General features: G+C 38.1%; 1 protein-coding gene across 8 annotated transcripts in view; it reads left to right on the top strand.

The window, feature by feature from the left end:
- The window catches only part of FAM13B (family with sequence similarity 13 member B), an 80114-nt gene that overhangs the window by 18534 nt on the left and 34317 nt on the right, over nt 1–27263 (top strand). For 5 of the 8 annotated variants that reach the window (XM_045893000.3, XM_045892990.3, XM_045893010.3 and 2 more), the window contains exons 3-8: nt 807–998; nt 1419–1631; nt 2625–2802; nt 3108–3249; nt 7056–7151; nt 9536–9696. In XM_045893000.3, coding sequence (XP_045748956.1) covers nt 842–998; nt 1419–1631; nt 2625–2802; nt 3108–3249; nt 7056–7151; nt 9536–9696 — 947 coding nt within the window. In that variant the 5' untranslated portion in view covers nt 807–841. The remainder of the gene's footprint in view (nt 1–806; nt 999–1418; nt 1632–2624; nt 2803–3107; nt 3250–7055; nt 7152–9535; nt 9697–27263) is intronic. The other 3 variants (XM_045893027.3, XM_045893021.3, XM_064595948.1) reach the window with 2 other exon arrangements.

Raw genomic sequence — 27263 nt, 5'->3', positions numbered from 1 at the left:
AAAATACTAATTTCCCACATAAAGTAATAAGTATTTTAGGAAACAAATTTTTCTTGGGAATACTTGTTCTCTGATACTTCAGATATTTGAAACATTGTTTTCTCTCACTGCTTTAGTGATCACTATTCCTACAAAATTAAGACAAATAACTTATTTCTTCTGAGAGAGACTGGCTGTGGAAATTTTTCTTTGCAATAATTAATGAAACAGCAGGATTGATGAACATTCCCATTTGAAAGTTGGTGTCTAGAACTGAAAAATTCCTTCTTTTATAAAAACATTGTGGCTGCTCTGTCATGTAGAAATAAGAGCTGGTTGATTTGTTCTTACTAGCCCATCATTGATAAAAAGTGATTATTAGCCCAGTACTTTATAAAAAGTGATTCTCTCCTGTTTTGGGTGCTTATAAATTAAGAGGTTAGATGTGCTTCATATAGCACAGTCCAGAAATGATTGGGTTTGGCTTCTTACCTGTGTCATTAAGCTTGGTCAGTAAAGGTCCTGTTGGAGCCATATTTGCCCCTTAATTTGTCTTTGGGACATTAATGTTCTTTGTTAAGTTTAATGATGAATTTGCCATTGTTTGATAAATGCACAAACTAGTAGAGAAAATAGATGATTGTATTGAGCTTTATTTGTAGAATACATTGTGAGCCTGAAAACTGGAACATACGTAATGATAAAAAAAAAACAACATTCAGGTGTAAAGCATTTTTTGTAATGTATTTAATCATATTGTCACCTGTTGATTATTAGTCTTTTTTTTGTTTTTGTTTTTGTTTTTGTTTTTGTCTTTCATTTGGCAGAAAAGACAGCTTTGATTTCTGGCTGCAAAAAAGATATGAGGAAGAGCTCCTCCCCTTCCTTGAGTAACTGCAACTCCGTTCTTGCTAACAAAATATTTGGAATTCCACTTGATGAGCTGCAGCAGGGAGGACATCCAGACAATGAGGTTCCGTTCATAGTCCGCCACGTTGTGGACTATATTGAGGAACATGGTATACATTTCCTTACCTTGAGGGCTAGCCTTTGTTTTAATAAACACAACTTATCCCTTTTGACCTTGGATTTTTTTCCCTTTTTTTTTTTTTCCAGTGTGGAAAGTCCAAAATATAGTAAGGAAAAATGATAGAAATTTCTTACGTAAAGTCATATACTTAGAAATGCCCAGCATATAGCATTTTTTAGTGGGGTGGTAATAGGAATATTTTTAATGGAGGTGGGGTGGATAAAATAGATTATCCCTCAGGACAGAGATAGTATGTTTCTAAATGTGTGATTTGAAGGTGTTTAACCCAGTAAGGAGAGCCAAGAAGGGCTTTTCAAAAGTGAGTATTTTAAGTTGATTGGAAAATGAATATATACGGCCAAGTAGTCTAAGTTGAAGCTTATTTAATTTTTACTTTGAACTAATGTAGGAGGTCTGGAGCAACAAGGACTTTTTCAAGTCAATGGAAATGCTGAGACAGTGGAGTGGCTTCGGCAGAGATACGACAGTGGAGAAGAGGTGGACTTGGTTAAGGAAGCAGATGTACCCTCAGCTATTAGTCTTCTTAGGTTTTTCCTTCAAGAACTTCCTGAACCTGTTATCCCTGGCAGTTTGCATATTCACTTGATGCAGCTTTCTCAAGGTAGTATAATTTGACTCTTACCAATCACTCATTTACCATTAATTTCAAAGTCTTTTTATCTTGTAGACATTTTGACATGTAAACAGTAATTATTATAGTTCGGAGATTCATTTCTCATGTTCCCATTTGGGGACGTATGCTTTTTGGGTCTGTATGGTCTAGTCAAGGTAATGGCAACTTCTTAGATCCCTGTAGTCCTGTTTACTTTTATGATTGGTCTTAGGAAGCCTAAGCTACAGGGTGAGGAGGAGGAGGAGGAGGAGAAGGCAAAGGCAGGAGACAAGAACAAGGAATAGGAGGGTTGGGAAGGAAGAGAAATACATATAAAGTGGTACGTGTGGCATAATATCCAATAATAGTGCTGTTTCTTAGTGGTGGTGTTGCTATTAGATATTATTTATCCCTGGTTTGATAGAATGTCCTAGCAAAAACCAGAAGACAGCTTTGATTCCAGGTTCAGAATATACTTGGAGCTTGTTCTTGGATTCCTGCCTGAAGGAAATAAAATATCAATTTGGACATCAGACTTTAAGCCAAATAAAGAAAAAAAAGGCTGATTTGTATTTGTTGGGTTAGGTTTTCAGTGGTGTGGGTTAAATCTTCTTTGTTCAATCATAGTTGTTGACTAGCATTGGTCAGTGCATTCTGACTTCTTATAGTTGGCAGTGCTTTGGAAATACAGGTACAGTCATGCAAGAGACAGTATGATGAGAATTAAAAAAAAATAAATTAGAGAATTTGGGCTGATGAGTAATAGATGAGGAAAACATCCTTCAGCAATTGGGAGGTTGAGTTTCTTCTTCTCCAGCTCTTCTCTTCCACTTAATAAGTGAAATGTGAAGCTCTGAGGCATTTGGCCTCTGGTAGAGGAAGTGAAGAGATTTTGAATTGTTAATAGTAAAAAGGTGATGTGGGTGGAGTAATGTGAACCTGGCAAAATATCTGAGCTTTGCTTTTACTTCATTAAAAAAAACCTGTCATTATGTTTTATAGATTATAATAATGAAGATGAATTTGGAAGAAAGTTGAGGTTCCTTTTACAGCAGCTTCCACCTGTTAATTATAGTTTGTTAAAGTTTCTGTGTAGATTTTTAGCCAATGTAGCATCACATCATGAAGAAATTTGGTCTGCAAACTCTTTGGCTGCTGTCTTTGGTCCAGATGTCTTCCAGTAAGTTTTTCCACAAATTTTTATGTAATCAAAAAAAATTGAATTTGTGAAATAGAGTTATTATACTATCTGCCAAGGATCATAGGTTGCTTGGTGAACCATTATTTTTTATAGTAGATCTGATTAATCCTCCCAGCATTTCTGTGAAGAGGGTACAAATTAGGTAGGCTTTACAGATGGGAAAACTGAGGCACAGAATGATGATATAAATTGCTCAGGTTTATTGAGTGACTCATTGGTTGTCTTCTAATTTTACCTGTATTTGATTTAAGGACTCTCAATTCAATTTTGACTTTTATTCTTAGCATTTACACAGATGTGGAAGATCTGAAAGAGCAAGAAATAGTGAGCAGGATAATGGCTGGACTTCTGGAAAATTACTATGAGTTTTTTGAGAATGAAGAGGAAGATTTCTCATCTAATGATTTGAGTTCAATTACCGAACAGGTGAGAATATTTTAAATACTCGGAGGGAGAATTTTTAAAGAATATGCTCTTTAGGCCTTGGCACAAACTCAGGTGGAATTTTTAAGTGCTAAACAAAGGAGTTCTCTTGGTTATTACATGTAATCATGGGTGACACATCCATGTAATGTATGAATGTATCTTTTTCTGAATAAATTGTTCTCAATTTGAGTAATAAGGAAAGGGTATTGAAGGCAGAGTATATGTTAGATATTTTGTGGGGTTTGCATGTTTTCTTTCTAATTTAAGCATTGTTTATTTTGTAAGACTAGGGTGGTGGTTTTTGTTTTTTGTTTTTGCTTTTGCAAAGAAACTTAGCATATAAGAATGTAGGCAAAGAGTGAGAAATAGAAGGTGGAGGGATAGATTCAATACAAAGTTCACACAAACTTTAAAAAATAGGAAGTTTTTCTTGATGAAAGTCACAAGTCAGTAGACCGGTGCAGTCATTGTATTGGGAAGCATCACGGTAGTTTTTTAACTTTTGTGACTTTGGAAAATTAACATCCAGTTTCTGACTCCATTATATTTTGTTGTTCTATGCCTTGATGGTTGAGATAGTACAAGAACCTGGTTACTTTCTCCTTCATGAAATGAGAATATTGATGCACAGTAATTTATTGTAAAGCCACATTAATTCAGACTTTTCATGTTTAGAATTTATAATTTAGGTCTATGTGGAGGTTTTTCTTTTGCACTGAAGTGAAATAATTTGTCCAACAAACTTTTATTAGTTTAAAACCTATGAAGTTACTTATATTTTGGGCATGGGGTGTCATGGGGTTGCTACTTTTTTAATGAGTAAATCATTCACCTGATTAAAAAAAAAATATTCAGTAAAATTTCTTACTTTTACCCATATCTGCTCCTTTGCCCCCATGTTGGTTTTTTCTGTGTTTGTTCCAGAGTTTTGTTATGCAAACGTAAGTAAATATTTGCTTAGCTTTTTAACAGGAAAGTAGCATACTGCACACACTGTTTTGCACCATGGGTTTTTTTTTTTAAGTCAGTTAATAGTGTATTGGGAAGTCTTTTCTTACTGGAATATAGAGAGCATATTCTTTTGTTTCCACTGCATAGATCTCTATTGTATGTATGCAACATTATGATTTATTTGATTTATTGTACTGATCTCTACTTGAAAAGGTGATAGTATACCCCATTTTCTCAGAAGAGTCCTGGTTTATATCTCCTTCTCATGTAATTATTAGTAGCTCTTCTTTTCACTCTCGTGTGTATCCAGGTTTTGATGATTAATTATATGGTTATTATTTATTGATGCACATTGGATGGCTTCTCTTCATTTGTTTTTAGATTAGGAGGCAGGAACTCTTGAAAGGTAGTTTATCATACAGATTTTCATTAGTTCTTACAGGTCTTGGTTCTGATAATGTGAATTTAGGAGTTTTATTTTCTGGGTAGCCCATCGTTTTTTTTTAAGAGTTTCTGTACTGTTGTGAACTTTAATGGATAAGTCTTTTTAATATTTGGAGTTGAGACCTTCCTTAGTTTTCCATGTTTTCTTTATGTAAGCATTCATATCATTGTCTGATTTTCCCTTCTTCCCTTTTTCCTTCCTTTCCTCCCCCCCCTTTCTTTTCAAGTACCAGGAACTTTAAGGAAACTGTAACATGCAGTTTGTAATGTGTAAACTGAGGATGAAAACAATGTGCATATGTATACATTTGTGAAGTAAACCAAGTGGGTGGGTAGAATGTGTAGCCAGAATCAGTGATCCATGGAACTTTTGGCGTATTTTTTGAACTTCTAACTATCATATACAGTTCCTGACTTAAAAACTTAGTTAGAATAAAAAATTGACACATCCCTTCAAAATTATTCTTGCTTTAAAGAAAATGACAAGGGCGCCTGGGTGGCTCAGTTGGTTAAGCGACTGCCTTCGGCTCAGGTCATGATCCTGGAGTCCCAGGATCGAGTCCTGCATCGGGCTCCCTGCTCAGCAGGGAGTCTGCTTCTCCCTCTGACCCTACCCCCCTCATGCTCTCTCTGTCTCATTCTCCCTCTCAAATAAATAAATAAAATCTTAAAAAACTTAAAAAAAATAAAATGACAAGAAGAGGGCAAGGAGGTAGATATTCCTTAAATCATTAATGTCTTTTGATGCCTACAAGAAATCCCATCTTTGGGGACTTGTGTGCCTCTTCTTTTCTTTAAATTAAGTTTTAGTTGAGGGGTGCCTGGCTGGCTCATTTAGTAGAGCATGCGAGTCTTGATCTTAGGGTTGTAAGCTCAAGCCCTAAGTTGGGTGTAGAGGTTATTTAAAAAAAAAAAAATCTTGGGCGCCTGGGTGGCTCAGTTGGTTAAGCCACTGCCTTCGGCTCAGGTCATGATCCTGGAGTCCCGGGATGGAGTCCCGCATCGGACTCCCTGCTCAGCAGGGAGTCTGCTTCTCCGTCTGACCCTCCCCCTTCTCATGCTCTCTCTCTCTCTCTCTCTCATTCTCTCTCTCAAATAAATAAATAAAATCTTAAAAAAAAATCTTAAATTATGTTTTAGTTTAGTGATTTCTTTAGTTAAAATTAATGGCTGCTCAAAATGAAATAATATGCATACGTGTGTGTTACTCATTTTCTACATTTCTAAGATGATTTGACTTGTAAGAAAATGATGATGCCAGTTTGCCCTAATATTTATATCTTGATGACTGAAGTCTTCAGGGTATGCCTTGACTATGTTTTATGTTGTGGTGTAATTCTGATATTTCTGCTACTTTCAGCTTCCTTACGTACAGTGGAATAACTCACATGTAATGCATTTGTATTTTTATATTTCTTTAAACACTAGAAAATGTTAAGAAAACTTAACATATGTTGTGCTTTACATTAAATAGAATAGTGGTTAATTAACACCAGGACATAATGTTGAATTCTGTAGATTTGCCTGTGGATAGAAAAGAGGATGTTAGAGGTGCCTGGGTGCCTCAGTCAGTTGAGTGTCCAATTCTTGATTTCGGCTCAGGTCTTGATCTCAGGATCATGAGATTGAACCCCATGTTGGGCTCTGTGCTCATTGCAGCCCTTTCTCTCTGCTCCTCCCCCTGCTCTCACCCCCCCCCTCAAATAAATAAATAAAATCTTTAAAAAAGAAAAGAGGATGTTAGCATATTGAGTAGAATATACTCAATAAATGGAGTAGTGCTGTGAGTTGTAGGAGACAGGGATGTATATTTCATTATTTTGGCCCATATTGCTAATTTCCTGAATCTGGTTTCTTATGTATTTTAATCACATTTCTGAACTATAGGTTACAATAGTAGAACAGATATCTGAAAGCTTGCTTTCTTTGAAGCAGATGTAATAACTTCAATTTGACTTGTGAGGCTGAAGTGATAATGTATTGAGTGAAAGTAAAATTTCCTCAAACTTAGCACATTTTGGTTGTATTTTCAAATTGGCCTAATTTAAATACTGCTAATTTCTTATTCCCATATTTAAAGATATGGGTAGACCTGGTCCATCTTTGCAGTGCTTTGATTATTTTTCTTCTGATTGTGATATTTGAAGGAAGCAAAGTTAATCTCGTGCTCTCTTCTCTTGGAGTTTCATCCCGTTAATGCAAGTATTTGGCTGCTAGACCTTTTCAAGGTGGTAGATATTTCTATTAATAGTGTGAGAGAGATGACTGGCGATGATGACTAGGGAATGTTTGAGAAATGACCCAGAGTTGGTGGACACGTTCTTTGTATGGGATCCCTACATGAATGCAAATTCAGTAGAGTGGTTTGAAGATGTAGGTGATAATTAATGTTTCTTTATACATTTGAGAAGGCAGGTAGCAGCGTTCTCCACAAGCTGGAGTCTGGAGAGCAGGCATTTCACGAGACCCTAGAGAAGGGAATTACAGCAGTCAAAGGAAGAAGAGATGTAAGTATGGATGAGGGTTTTCCATAAGTGGAGTGAGTGGTTTTCCATGAATGGAGTTGAGGCAGTTGCATATATAGGGCAGGTTCAGAATAACTTAGGAACAGATAGAGCATTGATAAACAGAAGGTCAGGTTGACAAGGAGAGGATTAAGAACTTTTGAAGTGTGGGGTGAGAGATGGCATTTTTAAGTTTTTAATACTCTTACCCAAACTAATTTAGTCATTTCTTACTGCAGGAAGTTACATTGGGAGGCCTGGGAGATGGGATGGGGGAAAAGAAAATCCTATTAGGCTACTTTTCATGTCATATCTTACTGGATGATTATTGGTGAAAATACTGGACAATGTCAATTAGTTTACATAAAGCTTATTGAATTGAATATAATATACTCAGTGTAATTGAGTATAAGGTATTTGTAGTTCCTAAGAGCTATTGACTGTAGGCACATACTAGTTTTTAAAACATGCTGTAGCATGTTAAAAATAGCAGTACTCTGTACTAGAAATTTGTGGAGTGAATAAATACTTACTCTCAGTTTAAATAACCATCTTAAAAAAAAAATTTTTTTTTAATATTCTACTGTGGTGCCCAAATCTTTATTGATCAGCCACAGTAATTCCCATTTAATATCTCTGAAAACAATATTTTCTTGCCATTATTTTTTCTTGCTTGAGTTACCAGGTGGATGTTAAGTATATTCTTGAATTTCATTAATTTATTAAATACAAGGAAAATGAGGGTTACTTTCCATTTGATTCAGTTTAAAAACTGATTTACTATATGAAATTTTTACCTTTGTGTATAAATCTTACCTTTCAGTTAATCACTTAATGATTTTTAGTATTTTCATCATTGTTCAACATGATAGGGGATAGATGAGGGTTAGCATTTAGAAGCACAACAAATTCAGCTGAATCTGCTGCATATGGTTTATATATATGAAGTAAGTGGTTCACAAATTGAGGTCTTTAAGTAGTATTGTTAATAATGAATTTTTAGTAACCCAGATAACTAGTGACCTTGATACACCAGTGGTTGAGAGCTCCTGCTTTAGTTTGGGTGGCAAATACTGTCTGGTTTTCTAAAAAAAAAAAGTGATGTTACATGTAGAAACTAGGCTCTGTGCTATATAGAAATAACAATTCCAGTTATAATGATAGCTATTTATTGCTTAGTATGTGTAGACACTATAGAAGAGTTTGCATATGTTATTTAATCCTTTCAACTAGCCTTATGAGCATAGGTAGGCAGTATGTACAGCATCTCCATTTTATTCATAGGCCTGGAGAAGTTAAGTAAGTTGAGGGGTGGTAAAGGGCCCAGTAGGAATGTGAACATACATCTTTCTGCCTTCAGAGTCTGGCTTTTAAGTACTTACTGTATTACACTTGAAAGCAGGCAGTCTGTATTTGCTGATTATGAGTGTGGTAGAATGCCACAGAGAAATTACCTATCTTCTGGTTAAAGTTTACTTCTGAGGGTATTCTAGCAACTATGTTTGACTGTCTGGAAAGAGCACCACTCTTACACATAGTGGTGAATTTATTTTAGGTATTTCCAGTGCATTTGGCTAGAATGGATAAAGTATATGTTTACTGCTCAGTGTTTTTAATGACTTAATATTAAATTATAAAAGATGTTAAGACAATTTATGGCTAGTTTCTTCTTTGGGGTAGCTTGAAAAGTTATTTCTCATTTGGAAATATTTTGTTGGTTTTCCTTCTCTGATATTATTCATTGTCTTTTTATTAGAGTGATTGTTTACTTATGTAGCCAGCTTGATAATGGAAGACATTTTATAGCCCCTGCCAGAAAGAGAATTATAGCCTTGAGTTGTGCTACTGACCAAAGCAATGAATTCCCCCTTGTGAGGTCCAGTCTCTTCATGAAAAACTCCATCTGAATCATTTAGAAGTTAGCTGACATTTTCTAAAACATAGTTAACACCTTAAGGCAAAATGTCTCTGCCCTCTTCCAGCGCTTATCCTATATTAAAATCACTTGTTAAATGCACGTGGAAATTGGAGAGGTCAGTTATAAGTCTTTATAACTATCAGTCTATAAAACTGATTGGTTAAGAAATGAAGATTTTTTAATGTTAACTAACTACAGTGTGCAGGCTTTTCGTTGTTTACATTCTTACTCATATTTTTAGTGATATACTAAGGTAATCATCACTTTGTGCTTTAAAATGTTAAGTTTGGTTTCGTTTTCTTCTAATATGGGGAGAGTTGGCAATTATTTAGTCCATTAGGAAAATTGGTCCTAGGAAATGAAGTAAAAAATGAGTTGTGTTAAAATTTTCTTAGAATAGTATATCTTAGATAATGTCAATTAACCATTGTATTAAATTTTGATTTTCAATTTCCTCTTATTTATATAGGTTAATGAACTTTCTGAGGAAGAAGAGGAAGATGAAAAGCTGGAACATATAGAAGAACTTCCAGAAGAGGGTGCAGAAAAATCAAGTGACATGGCAGAGGTGGTACAATTAAGGATGACTGAAAACATCCTGGAACCAAATAGTGTTACAGCGTCAACAAGGTAGTATTTCAGTTGAAAGAACCTTAGCTTTTGAACATTTTATTCTAGATGTAGATACACTGAAACACTAAATCATGCAAATTGTAACAATGTGTGAAAGATTGATTTGTGTATGGGGGCTCCTGGGTGGCTCAGTCAGTTAAGCATCTGCCTTCGGCTCAGGTCATGATCCCAGGGTCCTGGGATGGAGCCCCACATCGGGCTCCCTGCTCGGTGGGGAGTCTGCTTCTCCCTCTGCCCCTTCCCCTGCTTGTGCTCTCTCTCTTGCTCACTCTCTTTAAAAAAAAAAAAAGATTGATTTGTGTATGAAAAAGAACAACAAAATTTTAAGCAAACTTGCTAAGAAAATTTCAGATATTAGCCTTTATACTTCTCTCTCACTTTTTTTTTTTTTTTAGAGATTTTATTTATTTGAGAGAGAGAGAGGGTGAGAGAGCATAAGCAGGGGGAGCAGCAGAGGGAGAGGGAGAAGCAGATTTCCCACTGAGCAGGGAGCCTGAGGTGGGGCTCAATCCCAGGACCCCGAGATCATGACCTGAGCTCAAGGCAGATGCTCAACCAACTGAGCCACCCAGGCGCCCCTAGCGTTTATATATATATATATACACATATATACACATATATATGTATACATTTTTTTTCAAGATATAACCTTTTACATTTCTTTTTAAAGTTTGTTTTTGTATTTTTAGTATGTTTTTAGTTGAGTTGGGTAAAATGTAAGAACCTTTGGAAATGGAAAGATACAGTGGTTGAATTGACTTGTACTTCCAACTTCTGGGCTACTACTAGGTTGTTAGGCTATAAGGAGAGAACGGTGTGATGCATTAAGATAATTCTTTCCAAGCTTTTCATGTGTGAAGGGATACTATTTACATGGCATACTGTGTAAACTTTGTAAGTGTGGTAGGGTAGAGGCACTATCTTAGGGCATAGGTGGAGTCATTGGATACACTGTTTAGGAAGCTTTATTTTTTATTTATTTATTTTTTAAGATTTTATTTGTCAGCGAGCGAGCGCATAAGCAGGGGGAGCGGCAGGCAGAGAGGTTTTGGCTGATTGATTGCATGAAGGTTAAAAAAAATACATTTTTTGATTGTCCACCATGGATGAAAGAAAAATAGGGGAGAAATATCCCTAGAATGTACAAGCCCTAGCATATATATAGGGAGCTATGTATAAATTTGTTCTAGGGAATTAGTGGATACTGGTGATTGAACTTTTGGTAATTTTTTTTTTTTTTAAGATTTTGTTTATTTGAGAGAGAGAATGAGAGAGAGAGAGAGCACATGAGAGGGGGGGAGGGTCAGAGGGAGAAGCAGACTCCCTGCTGAGCAGGGAGCCCGATGCGGGACTCAGTCCTGGGACCCCAGGATCATGACCTGAGCCGAAGGCAGTTACTTAACCAACTGAGCCACCCAGGCGCCCGAACTTTTGGTAGCTTTTAATGTTCCATCTTTTTGAGTTTTTCTGAGAGGTAGTTCATAGTATTAGGTAGGTACTCTGTTTCTCTTCACAAGTAGCTGTGGGAAAATATGTTAGAAACCTAAGGGAAGTAAACATTTAGTGATGGTTTAAAATAGCAGTTCTCAAACTTTTTGTTTTCACATGTTACATTCTTAAAAATTATTGACGACTCCAAAGACCTTTGTTAATGTTGATTATACCTATGAGCATTTACCATATTATAAGTTAAAACAGCATATTTAAGTCACTGGAAGTGTTTTTTTGTAGAGTTGTAGTTGGGAAGATGCTTATATACAGCTATTTATGACCTAAGAGGTTTTTTTTTGTTTGTTTCTATGGTTTTTTTTTATTTTTTTTATTTTATTTACTTATTTGAGAGAAAGTGTGAGAGAGAGAGGGAGAAAGAGAGAGAGAGCACATGAGCAGGGGGAGAGGGAGAAACAGGCTACCCACCAAGCAGGGAGCCGGATGTGGGACTCGATCCCAGGACCCTGGGATCATGACCTGAGCTGAAGGCAGACGCTTAACCGACTGAGCCATCCAGGCACCCCTTGTTTTTTTCTTTTTTTAACCTAACAGTTTTTTGGTTGAAAAATCCCTCCTCCTTTATTAGTTTTAGGTCAGCAGTTCTCAAACTTTCTGATCTTATAACCCCCTTACACACTTAAAAATTATTTAGGACCCAAAGAACTTTTGTTTCTGTGGATTATAACTATTGGCATTTACTATATTAGGAATTAAAACTGAGAAATTTATATTTTTAAAGTAGCAATAAACCCATTACATGTTAATGTAAAATTTTTATTTTTTTATTTTTTTTTAAAGATTTTATTTATTCATTTGAGAGAGAGAGCACAAGTAGGGGTAGAAGCAGAGGGAGTGGGAGAAGCCGACTCCCCGCTGAGCCGGGAGTGGGACATGGGGCTCGATCCTAGGACCTCGAGATCACGAGGCAGTGCCGAAGGCAAACGCTTAACCATCTGAGGCACCTGGGGGCCCTGTTAATGTAAAATTTTTAAATGTAACTTTGTTTTCCAAAATCTCCAAAAAACTTTTTAGTGAAAAATTTTTTAGTGGCTTGTTTTATATTTTTACGGTAGAAATGTCTGTAATGTCTGGCTTAGTAGAAGACAGCTGAATTCTTGCATTTTCCTCTGTATTGCGTTCCTTGCTTTATGTTATTTTGGTTAAAGTATGTCAAGAAAATTTGCCATCACACCAGTAGTTGGAAATAGAACATTTATAGCCTTTCCAGATAATTGTGTCCATTCTTCTTTGATAATAGACCAAAACATAGTAAGTAGCAGCTTCAAAGTTATTTGTATTACAAACCTGAAACCATTATCTGTGAATTTTTCAGCTCTGATCTTTTAGTCTTTCTGGTGCTGTGATTATTTTATTCATGCTTGATTTTGGGTATATTGGGCATTTAGAAAATGCGGCTTCAGGGAGTTACTCAGTTCTCCCAAATGATGATACATTTTGTTACATAATATCAACAGTTCACATTCTTTAATATCAACACTGATTATATCAAAAACATCTTTCAAGTACTGGGGCATTAATGAGTTTATGGTAAAAATAAGATTTTCCAGAATTCAAATTTTTGCTTGAAAACTCAAATTTTATCAGTACTTTCACTTGCTTTTTCTTGAAGTATCAGTCTTGCTCAGACTGCCAGATACTTAGGTTGGAATAACCATAGTTTCTGTCAGCCTATCTTTCAGTTGAAAGTTCCATGATAAAACTTCAGCTCGCAGTTCAGACCAGACAAGCATTGTACTATACTCTGCAGCAGAAGTGTTTTATGTGTGCTTCCCATTTTGTCACACCAAATAATGAAATGAAGTGTATTCAGGGCTGAGTAAAATTAATAATTTTTACTGCTTCTTCATCAAGGACTTGTCCCGTTTTAAAAAATTACAGGTGGCGGGGCACTTGGGTGGCTTAGTCGTTAAGCGTCTGCCTTCAGCTCAGGTCATGATCCCAGGGTCCTGGGATCGAGCCCCGCATCGGGCTCCGTGCATGGCTGGAAGCCTACTTCTCCCTCTCCCACTCCTCCTGCTTGTGTTCCTGCTCTCGCTGTGTCTCTCTCTGTCAAATAAATGAATAAAATCTTTAAAAAAAAAAATTACAGGTGGTTTTCTGGTAAAGAATGCAGTGGCCATGGTACAGTCTGGTACCACTTGCCTGGATTTATGATAAGACCTCAAGCATTTTTTTCTACCATTGACTTTGTATCATCATGCAAATGTCAGCACAGTGAAAAAGGCAAATATTATGAAAATAGTTTTGGTCTTTTGGTTCACAGACCATCCTTTGACAACCAGTGGTTTAAATATTTATGTAGCGGTGGTATTGATTGGTCTGTTTATGCATCTGTTCGTTCTTTCTCTCTTTTCTCTCTTTTTTAAAAAAATTTTTTAAAAAGATTTTTAAATTTTTATTTATTTGACGGAGAGACTGCGAGAGAGGGAACACAAACGGGGGGAGGGGGAGGGAAAAGCAGGCTTCCCGTGGAGCAGGGAGCCCGATGCGGGGCTCGATCCCAGGACCCTGGGATCATGACCTGAGCCGAGCAGATGCTTAACGACTGAGCCACCCAGACACCCCTCTTTCTTTTTTTCTTTTTTAAGATTTTATTTATTTGAGAGAGCATGTGTGCATGTGCCCAAGTGGAGGGAAGGGGCAGAGGAAGAGGGAGAAGCAGGCTTCCTGCTGAGCAGGGAGCCCCAACACAGGGCTCAGATCCCAGGATCCTGGGATCAAGACCTGAGCCAAAGGCAGATAGATACTTAACTGACTGAGCCAAACACCAACATCTGTTATTTCTTTATATTGTTTGCTATTAGGCATATTTTGTGACAGTTTGACCTGACTGCAGAGAGAAAAAAATGGTGGGGTTTAGGTTTAGGTAGCTTAGAGTACACAAAAAGCATCAGTCTGTCCATGAGTTCCAGGGAAATCTCAAGATCAGTTTCAAAGTACCTTTTATCCATAGATAAAGAATTGTTTTTTATCTACATATTTATCTGTTATTTAGCTTTGCTATTTAAATGTACAGATTTTAGGGGAATTTTTACCTTTTAAAAATTTTTTTTAAAGATTTTATTTATTTGGGGCACCTGGGTGGCTCAGTTGGTTGGGTGTCTGCCTTCAGCTCGGGTCATAATCTCAGGGTCCTGGGATCAGGCCCTGCATCAGGCTCCTTGATCAGCAGGGAGCTGCTTCTCCCTATCCCTCTTCCTCTGCCTGCCGGTCTCCCTGCTTGTGGTCTCTCTCTCTCTGTCAAATAAATAAATAAAATATTAAAAGGGGCGCCTGGGTGGCTCAGTTGGTTAAGCGGCTGCCTTCGGCTCAGGTCATGATCCCAGGGCCCTGGGATCGAGCCCTGCATCGGGCTCCCTGCTCGGCGGGGAGCCTGCTTCTCCCTCTGCCCCTCCCCCTGTTTGTGCTTGCTCTCGCCCTCTCTCCCCCTCTCTCTCTGTGTCAAATAAATAAAAAATTAAAAAAAAAATTAGAAAAAAGATTTTATTTATTAGAGAGAAAGCATGAGGTGGGGGGAGGGGAAGAGGGAGAGGGACAAGCAGACTCCCTGCTGAGCAGGGAGCCCAATGTGGGACTCGATCCCAGGACCCTGGGATCATGACTTGAGCCGAAGGCAGACACTTCACTGACTGAGCCACCCAGGCGCCCTGACCTTTAAAAAATTTAAAGAGAGGTGGGAACGTTTTGAAAAAGTTCTCAACTTTTCTTAAATTTGTGCCTCATAATCTTTTAGGTAGGCTTGAGGTGTAGGCAAATTTTAATTTATGCTCATGTTTACAGAACTACACATCAAAAAGTTAATTGGCATTCATTTATAGTTGTGCCCCCCCCTTTTTTTTCTTTGAGAGAGAAAGAGTGCGTGTGGGTTGGGCAGCAGAGGGGGAGAGAGAATCCGAAGCAGGCTCCACACCCAGAGGAACCTGACGTCGGGCTGGATCCCATGACCCCGAGATCATGATCTGAGCTGAAATCAAAAGTGGGATGCTTAACTGACTGAATCATCCAGGCATCCCCACAGTTGTGCTTTTAATGCTTTGCTAAAACTTGGAATTTAGAAATGGAAATTTCAGTGTTGTTTTTATGGGCTATTGGTGCTGGGGCTTCTTCTTTTTTTTTAAGACTTTATTTGAGAGAGAGAGAGAGAGAGAGAGAGAGAGAGAGAATGAGCGGTTGGGTGGGGTAGAGGGAGGGGGAGAGAGAGAGAGAGAAGCAGCCGCCCCAGTGAGCAGGAATCCTGATGTGGGACTCGATCCCAGGACCCAGAGGTCATAACCTGAGCTGAAGGCAAATGCTTAACCAACTGAACCACCGAAGTGCCCAACTAAGGCTTCATTTTTGTGAGATCATTGGTTTCTGATGGTTTGTTCTTTTTGATACAATGCAGAAAAGAAGGTGTAGTGATTGAGGAAGAGCTCTGAGTTTAGGATTTTGAGATTAGTCTTTCCAATTTCATTCTGTGGATGCCTTATTGCTGAGGAAATGGACCTTCACCTGACTACAGATGGGTGAAAAAAGTAGTCATAACTTTTTCCCTTTTCTTTCATCCATTGAATCAGATAGTTTGCAGAATATTCATTTGGCAGATTTTTATCAAATCACCATGTTTTCTTTTTTAAAGATTTATTTATTTATTTATTTGACAGAGACACAGCGAGAGAGGGAACACAAGCAGAGGGAGTGGGAGAGGGAGAAGCAGGCTTCCCGTGGAGTGGGGAGCCCGATGCGGGGCTCGATCCTAGGACCCTGGGATCATGACCTGAGCCGAAGGCAGACGCTTAACAACTGAGCCACCCAGGCACTCCGATTCACCATGTTTTCACTAGCTGGGTTCCACTTAGGAGGAGAATGTACTTTGGTGGAAGTATCAGAAATATTGGGTGGAAAAAAGTAGAATTTATGCTCTAATTCATAAGAAAGGTTTATTTTTTTATTTTTTATTTTTTTTTTAAAGATTTTATTTATTTATTTGACAGAGAGAGAGAGACAGCAAGAGAGGGAACACAAGCAGGGGTAGAGAGGGAGAGGCAGGCTTCCCGCTGAGTAGGGAGCCTGATTCGGGGCTTGATTCCAGGACCTTGGGATCATGATCTGAGCCGAAGGCAGACGCTTAACGACTGAGCCACCCAGGTGCCCCCATAAGAAAGGTTTATTAAAGTAAAAGTTCCTTTAAAGTGCCAGAGCATAATAGATATTGATAGTTTCTTTCTTCTCTGTGCCCTTGCCCTATAAATGATGCATTTAGTATTTTATTTTATTATTTTTTTTTGGTGGTCAGCAAAGCAAAGTTTATTGAGCAGTGGTAAAGTTTATTGAATGATAAATACAAAGCTCCCAAAGAGGGAGGGGACCCGAGAGGGTTGCCTGCATTTAATATCTTAAAGACTTGTGGTTATTATAACTTAATCTACTTTCTAATAGTAAGGAATCTTTCTTTCATTTTATTCTTGTCATAGGTATAGGATATTCCCAAGTTGATGGGGAAAGTGAAGAAAGGGTTTTTTGCTTTTGGCTTGAAAGGCGTATATGATTTTAGTTTTTTTAAACATATATTTACTTTTTGAAATCACCATTTTTTAAAATGATAATTTTGGTGTGGTTTTAGCATAAATTATATGGAAATCATCCTAATTTTAGATTAGAAAAATTAACCACTAATGCTTTTCCAAATATGGATAATAAGTGAACAGTAGTAGTACTGTACCTATTGTACATCTGTTTTATCAATTTCTTATTTGTCATAACATATCCTTGAATAGTGTAGTATGGCTTATGAAAACAAACAGATTGGTTTTTCTGCTTTACATTGGATTAGGCTTAAATATTCTTATAGAACTTCTACCCACATTCAAAATTTTGTCCCCTTTTTCCTGTGTCCTGCAAAATTGCACAGACTTGGGAAGAATTTGTGGACTCTTGATTAGGTCTCGCCTTATGAGTAGTGACCTCATGTTGCAGCCTGCTTCCATTTAGACTGCAGCTCTGATAATTGCTCGGCAGTTTTTATAAGCCCATCACCATCCTTCATGGTGTTTGAAGTCTCTTTATCTGATGTTTTTGTTGGGAGATGCCATGGATTCAGAATGGCTTGCAGAGCTCTGTTGCACAGGTAAAATGATCTGTATCAGATTTAACTGAAGCAGAGTTACAGTACTTTTATTGTAGCGTTATTTGTAACATTAAATATTTGTAATTGGGAAATTGAAATAATATTTCCCTATGATCACTGTATTTGAATTACAGAATCTCGTAATTGGAATAAATGGCTGCAAGATTGATTTTATGTAATGTTCTCAAGAAGATTATGTGATTGTAGGCAGATTTAAAAGTAAAGTTAACAGAAGGGAGAAAAAGGTCAGAGAATGACTATAATCTTTTAGCATTATACTTGACTGAGGACTTTAAAATACGCATGACCCTTGTAATTTATTGTTGGTTCTTTTAGTCTGGTCTTTTTTGGGGGGTTTAGTGAAAACAGCATAAAGGTGGTCTTTATGGCATTTGTCTATATAGTACGTAAGTAATTTGACCTTAAATTTGTCTGCGATTATTTTTCTTGTGTCTTTATTAATCAGAACTCACATCCTTATGATACCACTGCTATTTTGTTGCTGATACAGATGGCATAACTGTACTGATAAATAGTTTTTACAGCCATAGATAAGTGTTAGCCATGGTTTGTGCATAAATGCTTTCTACCCAAAGAAATTGGCTACAGTCTGAAAATACAGAATAATTAAATTCTTTGAAATCTGAAAACCAAATCATTCCTTTGTCCTTTACAAGCTCGGAGAGTGAAGTTGTACAGTCAAGTTTGTAGCCTTATGAGTGACAATCTGACTTAAAAGTACAAAATCTATTTATTGGATTTATTTACTACGGCTTTTCGGGGTGGGAAGAGGGTTTATTGAAAGCTGTTTATTTGATTGTCCCTGCATATTCTTTGGGGCTAAAGAACCTTTATTGTTACAATATCATTAAAAAGGGGTAGAGGGCGCCTGGGTGGCTCAGTTGGTTAAGCGACTGCCTTCGGCTCAGGTCATGGTCCTGGAGTCCCGGGATCGAGTCCCGCATGGGGCTCCCTGCTCGGCAGGGAGTCTGCTTCTTCCTCTGACCCTTCCCCCTCTCATGCTCTCTCTCTATCTCATTCTCTCTCTCAAATAAATAAATAAAATCTTAAAAAAAAAAAAAGGGGGTAGAAAACAGGGACGCCTGGGTGGCTCAGTCAGTTAAGTGTCTGCCTTCGGCTCAGGTCGTGATCCCAGTCCTGGGATCAAGTCCCACATCCGGCTTCCTGCTCAGTGGGAAGCCTGCTTCTCCCTCTGCTTGCTGCTCCCCCTGCTTGTGTGCTCTTGCTCTCTCCCTCTCTCTCTCTCACAAATAAAATCTTTAAAAAAAGGGGATAGAAAACAAAGTGATTAATTCCTCTGCCTATCCATCCAGTATAAGACCATTAGAACTTTTCCTCTTTTTGGCTCTTTTTTAGATAACTGGAACATTTTATTAAAGTTTAGTCGTTTTGAAGGGTGGAAATTGATCTAGCAACTTTAACTTCTTTAACTTATTAGTGTGGGTGAGAGTCATCACTGGTGCTTATAAAAAATGTAGACTTTTGGGCCCTACCTCAGAGATTTGGGGAAGGCCCCAGAAATCTATTTTTTAAAAGCTTTTTTAAAAATTTGGAAAATAAATCATGTATACAGAAATAGGCATAAAACAAATGTATAACAAAACCAAGTTAGTCAAAGCATCTGTCTACCTTTGTAACCAGCAACCAGATCTAGAAATAAACACTGATAGCACCCCAGTAGTTCTCACAATACTGATCTCCACCCACCTCACCCACTAAAGGAAACCACTATGTTGACTTTTTTTTTGATCAATACATAGCCTTAAAAAATTTTTTTTCTTATTGTTTAAATTCAGTTGACATATAGTATATTATTAGTTTCAGAGGTAGAGTTCAGTGATTCATCAGTTGTGTATAACACGTGTAATGAGCACTTAATGTCCATCACTCAGTTATCCCATCCCCCAATCCCCCTCCCCTTGAGCAACCCCCAGTTTGTTTCCAGTGATTAAGAGTCTCTTATGGTTTGTCTCCCTCTGATTTCATCTTGTTTTATTTCTTCCCCCTCTTCCCCTATGCTCCTCTGTTTTGTTTCTTAAATTCCACATATGAGTGAAATCATATGATAATTGTCTTTCTCTGATTGGCTTCTTTTGCTTAGCATAATACCCTATAGTTCCATTTGCGTCATTGCAAGTGGTAAGATTTCCTTTTTTTAAATTAAATAAAATTTTATTTTTTTTAAGATTTTTTTAATTTATTTGAGGTAGAGCAAGAGAGCATGAGCTGGGGGGAGGGGCAGTGGGAGAGGGAGAAGCAGGCTCTCCACTGAGCAGAGAGCCTGATGTGGGGCTCGATCCCAGGATCCTGGGATCATGACCCAAGCTGAAGGCAGACGCTTAACCCACTGAGCCACCCAGGTGCCCCAAGATTTCTTTTTTTGATGGCTGAGTACTATTCCATTGTGTATGTGTATGTATACATATACACACCACATCTTCTTCATCCATTCGTCTGTCGATGGACATCTGGGTTCTTTCCATACTTGGCTGTTGTGGACATTGCTGCTATAAACATTGGGGTGCAGGTGCCCCTTTGGATCACTATATTTGTATCTTTGGGGTAAATTCCTGGTATTGCAATTGTTGGGTCCTAGGGTAGCTCTGTTTTTAACTTGGTGAGGAACCTCCATACTGTTTTCCAGAGTAAGGCTGTACCAGCTTGCATTCCCACCAAGAGTGTAAGAGGGTTACCCTTCTCTGCATCCTTGCCAATATTTGTTGTTTCCTGACTTGTTAATTTTAGCCATTCTGACTGGTGTGAGATGGTATCTCAATGTGGTTTTGATTTGTATTTCCCTGATGCTGAATTATGTTGAGCATTTGTTGAGCAATGATGTTGGCCATTTGGATGTCGTCTTTGTAGAAATGTCTGTTCATGTCTTCTGCCCATTTCTTGATTGGATCATTTGTTCTTTGGGTGTTGAGTTTGATAAGTTCTTTATAGATCTTGGATACTAGCCCTTTATCTGATAAGACATTTGTAAATACCTTCTCCCATTCTGTAGGGTGTCTTTTGGTTTTGTTGACTGTTTGTTTCCTTTGCTGCGCAAAAGCTTTTTATCTTGCTGAAGTCCCAGTAGTTCATTTTTGCCTTTGTTTCCCTTGCCTTCGGAGATGTGTCTAATGAGAAGTTGCTGTGGCCGAGGTCACAGAGGTTCCTGCCTATGTTCTCTAGGATTTTGATTCCTGTCTCACATTTAGGTCTTTCATCCATTTTGAGTCTATTTTTGTGTATGGTGTAAGAGAATGGTCCAGTTTCATTCTTCTGCATGTGGCTGTCTAATTTTCCCAACACCATTTGTTGAAGAGACTGTCCTTTTTCCATGGGATATTCTTTCCTGCATTGTCGAAGATTAGCTGACCATAGAGTTGAGGGTCCATTTCTGGGTTCTCTATTCTGTTCCGTTGATCTACATGTCTGTTTTTGGGCCAGTACCATACTGTCTTGAAGATTACAGCTTTGTAATAGAGCTTGAAGTCCGGAATTGTGATGCCACCAGCTTTGCTTTTCTTTTTCAACATTCCTCTGGGTATTTGGGGTCTTTGCTGGTTCCATACAGATTTTAGGATTATTTGTTCCAGCTCTGTGAAAAAGTTGATGGTATTTTGATAGGGATTGCATTGAATGTATAGATTGCTCTAGGTAGCATAGACATTTAACAATATTTGTTCTTCCAATCCATGAGCATGGAACGTTTTTCCATTTCTTTGTGTCTTCCCCAATTTCTTTAATGAGTGTTCTATAGTTTTCTGAGATCCTTTGCCTCTTTGGTTAGGTTTATTCCTAGGTATCTTTTTTTTTTTTTTTTTTTTAAGATCTTACTGATTTATTTGACAGAGAGAGACACAGTGAAGAGAGGGAACACAAGCAGGGGGAGTGGGAGAGGGAGAAGCAGGCTCCTGGTGGAGCAGGGAGCCCAATGTGGGACTCGATCCCAGGACTCTGGGAACATGATCTGAGCTGAAGGCAGGTGCTTAACGACTGAGTCACTCAGGCGCCCCTATTCCTAGGTATCTTATGGTTTTTGGTGCAGTTGTAAATGGGATCGACTCCTTAGTTTCTCTTTCTTCTGTCTCGTTGTTGGTGTATAGAAATGCAACTGATTTCTGTGCATCGATTTTGTATCCTGCCACTTTGCTGAATTCCTGTATGAGTTCTAGCAATTTCGGGGTGGAGTCTTTTGGATTTTCCACATAGAGTATCATGTCACCTGCGAATAGTGAGAGTTTGACTTCTTCTTTGCCATTTCGGATGCTTTTTCTTTTTGTTGTCTGATTGCTGAGGCTCGGACTCCTAGTACTGTGTTGAACAACAGTGGTGATAGTGGACATCCCTGCCATGTTCCTGACCTTAGGGGAAAAACTCTCAGTTTTTCCCTGTTGGGAATGATATTCGCTGTGGGCTTTTTGTATATGGCTTTTATGATATTGAGGTATGTTCCTTCTATCCCTACACTCTGGAGAGTTTTAATCAAGAAAGGATGCTATACTTTGTCAGATGCTTTTTCTGCATCTTTTGAGAGAATCCTATGGTTTTTATCCTTTTATTAATGTAGTGTATCACATTGATTGATTTATGGATGTTGAACCAACCTTGCAGCCCAGGAATAAACCCCACTTGGTGGTGGTGAATAATCCATTTAATGTACTGTTGGATCCTATTGGCTAGTATCTTGAATTTTTGCATCCATGCTCATCAGAGATATTGGTTTGTAATTCTCCTTTATCGTGGGGTCTTTGTCTCATTTTGGGATCAAGGTAATGCTGGCCTCATAGAAAGAGTTTGGAAGTTTTCCTTCCATTTCTTTCTTTTTTTTTTTGACACAGCTTAAGAAGAATAGGTAGGGCGCCTGGGTGGCTCAGATGTTAAGCGTCTGCCTTTGGCTCAGGTCATGATCCCAGGGTCCTGGGATCGAGTCCCACATCGGGCTCCTGGCTCAGTGGGGAGCCTGCTTCTCCCTCTGACCCTCTCCCCTCTCATGCTGTTTCTCTCTCGCTTGCTCTCTAAAAAATAAATAAAATAAAATCTTAAAAACAAAAAAGAATAGGTATTAATTCTTCTTTAAATGTGTGGTAGAGGGGCATCTGGGTGGCTCAGTTGGTTAAGCGTTTGCCTTCGGCTCAGGTCATTGTGATCTCAGGGTCCTGGGATTGAGCCCTGCCTTGGGCTTCCTGCTCAGCGGGGAGCCTACTTCTCACTCTCTCTTCCACTCCTCCTGCTTGTGCTCCCTTGCTCCCTCTCTCTGTCCCTGTCAAATAAATAAAATCTTAAAAAAAAAAAAAAGTGGGGTAGAATTCCCCTGGGAAGCCATCCAGCCCTGGACTTTTGTTTGTTGAGAGATTTTTGATTACTGCTTCGGTTTCCTTACTACTGGCTTTGGGTCTGTTCAGGTTTTCTATTTCTTCCTGTTTCAGTTTTGGTATTTTATAAGTTTCCAGAAATGCATCCATTTCTTCCAGATTGCCTAATTTTTTGGCATATAGTTGCTCAAGATATGTTTTTAATATTGTTTGTATTTCCTTGGTGTTGGTTATGATTTCTCCTCTTTCATTCATGGTTTTATTAATTAGGGTCCTTTCTCTTTTCTTTTTGATAGGTCTGGCCTGGGGCTTATCAATCTTATTCTTTCAGAGAACCGTTCCTCATTTCATTGATCTGTTCTGCTGTTCTTTTGGTTTCTATTTCATTGATTTCTGCTCTAATTTTTATTAATTATCTTCTGCTAGGTTTAGGCTTTATTTGCTGTTCTTTCTCCAGCTCCTTTAGGTCTAAGGTTCGTTGTATATTTCAGAACTTTCCTGTTTCTTGAGAAAGGCTTGTATTGCTATATACTTCCCTCTTACGTCCTCCTTTGCTGCATCCCAGAGGTTTTGAACAGGTGTGTTTTCATTTTCATTTGTTTCCACGGATTTTTTTTTTTTAGAACTTCTGGAGATTTTGGTGTAAGGTGAAGTCAAAGTGCACCAGAAATCACAAATTAAATGTTGAAGGGAAGGATGTTGGATTTATAATTTTCTTCACACCATTCAACATACTACACTGGCAGTGGATTACAGTTAGTTATTAAAAATATTTTTGATCATATAAATATGTACTATATCTAAGCTTAGAAATTGCAAGTATTACTGAGTAAAATATAACTGATCAGACCATGTAGAGATTTAACTTTTAAAATTAAATAGGCAACCCTATATGTAAACAACAAATCATTGTAGCAAAATAACAGAAAAAGATCTAACCTTAATTGACATTTAAGCACTCTGTAGAAAGAGCTTCATTTATCTTTTTTTATTTTTTTCTGCAAAAGTCACTAAATACTAACTTTCACCTGAAACTACTAGAAATGGGCCCTGGCTAAACTCTTCTTTGTGCACATATATGTGATTTTTCTCCCCACTGTTTCCTTCAGAAATGAAGCTCAAAAATGTTACTTAAGTTTGAAAATGTTTTTAAGTACTTCCCTTGAGGGTATCAGCATGAAAGCATTTTGAACTAAGAATAATCCATTCATAAAAACTAGCATAATATTGGCAGTTAATTTTTTTTAATAAAGCTGAGAGATGTTAATGTTAAGTGTGCCAAACCAGGATGACTTACTGTTGTCTGATAAAGCAGTTATGCAATTTGCCATTCATGTGTTTGCTGTGAGGGAGACCTGAAGGTTACTGCATGAATGCTAAATGATGTTTATTTGGTTTCCTATAGAGGACCTTGAGAATATTTTTCTTTTTTTAATTTAAATTCAATTAATTAACATATAATGTATTATTAGTTTCAGAGGTGTAGGGCTCAGTGATTCATTAGTATTATATAACACCCAGCACTCACTACATCACGTTTTCCTTAATACCCATCACCCAGTTACCCCATCTCCCCACCCAGCTCCCCTCCAGCAACCCTCAGTTTGTTTCCTATGATTAAGAATCTCTTACGGTGGGGCACCTGGGTGGCTCAGTCATTAAGCGTCTGCCTTCGGCTCAGGTCATGGTCCCAGGGTCCTGGGATCGAGCCCCTCATCGGGCTCCCTGCTCGGTGGGAAGCCTGCTTCTCCCTCTCCCACTCCCCGTGCTTTGTGTTCCCTCTCTCGCTGTGTCTCTGTCAAATAAATAAATCAAATCTGTAAAAAAAAAAAAAAAAAGACTCTTATGATTTGTCTCCCTCTTTGATTTCATCTTGTTTTATTGCCCCCCTTTCCCCTATGCTCCTCTGTTTGTTTCTTAAATTCCACATATGAGTGAGATCGTATGATAATTGTCTTTCTCTGATTGACTTAGTTTGGTTAGCATAATACCCTCTAGTTCCATCCGTGTCATTGCAAATGGCTGAGTAATACTCCATTGTGTGTGTGTGTGTGTGTGTGTGTGTGTGTGTGTGTGTATATATATATATATATATATATATATATACACCACATCTTTTTTATTTTTAATTTTATTTTATTATGTTATGTTAGTCACCATACAATACATCATTGGTTTTAGATGTGGTGATCCACGATCCATTGTTTTCATATAACAGCCAGTGCTCCATGCAGTACGTGCCCTCCTTAATACCCATCACTGGGCTAACCCATCCCCACACCCCCTTCCCCTCTAAAACCTCAGTTTGTTTCTCAGAGTCCATAGTCTCTCATGGTTCATCTCTCCCTCCGATTTCCCCCCCTTCATTTTTCCCTTCCTTCTCCTAATGTCCTCCATGCTATTCCCTATGTTCCACAAATAAGTGAAACCATATGATAATTGACTTTCTCTGCTTGACTTATTTCACTTAGCATAATCTCCTTCAGTCCCATCCATGTTGATGTAAAAGTTGGGTATTCATCCTTTCTGATGGCTGAGTAATACTCCATTGTATATATGGACCACATCTTCTTTATCCATTCATCTGTTGAAGGTCATCTCGGCTCTTTCCACAGTTTGGCTATTGTGGACATTGCCGCTATGAACACTGGGGTGCATATGGCCCTTCTTTTCACTACATCTGTGTCTTTGGGGTAGATACCCAGTAGTGCAATTGCTGGGTCATAGGGTAGCTCTATTTTTAATTTTTTGAGGCACCTCTACACTGTTTTCCAAAGTGGCTGTACCAACTTGAGTTCCCACCAACAGTGTAAGAGGGTTCCCCTTTCTCCACAACCTCTTCAACATTTGTTGTTTCTTGCCCTGTCAATTTTTGCCATTCTGACTGGTGTAAGGTGGTATCTCAGTGCGGTTTTAATTTGAATTTCTCTGATGCCTAATGATGATGAACATTTTTTCATGTGTCTGTAGGCCATTTGTATCTCTTCTTCAGAGAAGTGTCTTTTCATATCTTCTGCCCACTTTTTGACTTGATTATTTGTTTTTTGGGTGTTGAGTTTGAGAAATTCTTTATAGATCTTAGATACCAGTCCTTTATCTGTAGTGTCATTTGCAAATATCTTCTCCCATTCTGTGGGTTGCCTCTTTGTTTTGTTGACTGTTCCTTGGCTGTGCAGAAGCTTTTTATCTTGATGAAGTCCCAGAAGTTCATTTTTGTTTTTGTTTCATTAGCTTTTGGAGATGTATCTTGAAGGAAGTTGCTGTGGCCAGTGTCAAAGAGGTTATTGCCTATGTTCTGGATATTGATGGATTCCTGTCTCACATTGAGGTCTTTCATCCATTTTGAGTTTATCTTTGTGAATGGTTTTAGAGAATGGTCGAGTTTCATTCTTCTGCATGTGGCTGTCCAATTTTCCCAGTACCATTTATTGAAGAGACTGTCTTTTTTCCATTGCATGTTTTTTCCTGCTTTGTCAGAGATTATTTGATCATAGAGTTGAGGGTCCATATCTGGGCTCTCTGTTCTGTTTCATTTCTATTTTTGTGCCAGTACCATGCTGTCTGGTGATCACTGCTTTGTAATATAGCTTGAAATCGGGCAACATGATGCCCCCAGCTTTGTTTTTCTTTTTCAACATTTCCTTGGCGATTTGGGGTCTTTTCTGATTCCATACAAATTTTAGGATTGTTTGTTCCAGCACTTTGAAAAATGTCATTGGAATTTTGATCGGGATGGCATTGAAGATATAGATTGCTCTGGGTAGCATAGACATTTTAACAGTGTTTATTCTTCCGGTCCATGAGCATGGGATGTTTTTCCATCTTTTTGTGTCTTCTTCAATTTCTTTCATGAGTGTTCTGTAGTTCCTAGAGTATAGATCCTTTACCTCTTTGGTTAGGTTTCTTCCGAGGTATCTTATGGTTTTTGGTGCTATTGTAAATGGAATAGTTTCTCTAATTTCTTTTTCTACAGTTGCGTTGTTAGTGTATAAGAAAGCAACTGATTTCTGTGCATTGATTTTGTATCCTGGCACTTTACTGAATTGCTGTATGAGTTCTAGTAATTTATACCACATCTTTATCCATTCATCCCGTCGATGGACATCTGGGCTCTTTCATAGTTTGGCTATTGTGGACATTGCTGTTACAAACATTGGGGTACACGTGCCCCTTCGGGTCACTACATTTGTATCTTTGGGGTAAATCCCTAGTAGTACATTTGCTGGGTTGTAGGATAGTTCTATTTTCAACTTTTTGAGGACCCTCCATACTGTTTTCCAGAGTGAATCCTGAGCATATTAATCTGATAGACTCTGTTCCTTATGTTGGTTAGTGTTTGTGTTGGCACATTTATAGGGGATCTTCATAAAACTAATTACATTTACTTTTTTTTTTTTTTTAAAGATTTTATTTATTTATTTGACAGAGACACAGCGAGAGAGGGAACACAAAGCAGGGGGAGTGGGAGAGGGAGAAACAGGCTTCCCGCCGAGCAGGGAGCCTGATGCGGGGCTCGATCCCAGGACCCTGGGATCATGACCTGAGCCGAAGGCAGATGCTTAATGACTGAGCCACCCAGGCGCCCCTACATTTACTTTCTAAAAATAACTTTTTATTGAAGA

Source organism: Mirounga angustirostris, unplaced genomic scaffold, assembly GCF_029215605.1.
Source record: "Mirounga angustirostris isolate CCGP_5_RB_7025 unplaced genomic scaffold, mMirAng1.0.hap1 SCAF_7, whole genome shotgun sequence".
Lineage (NCBI taxonomy): Eukaryota > Metazoa > Chordata > Mammalia > Carnivora > Phocidae > Mirounga > Mirounga angustirostris.
This window is presented reverse-complemented; position numbering and strand designations above follow the sequence as displayed.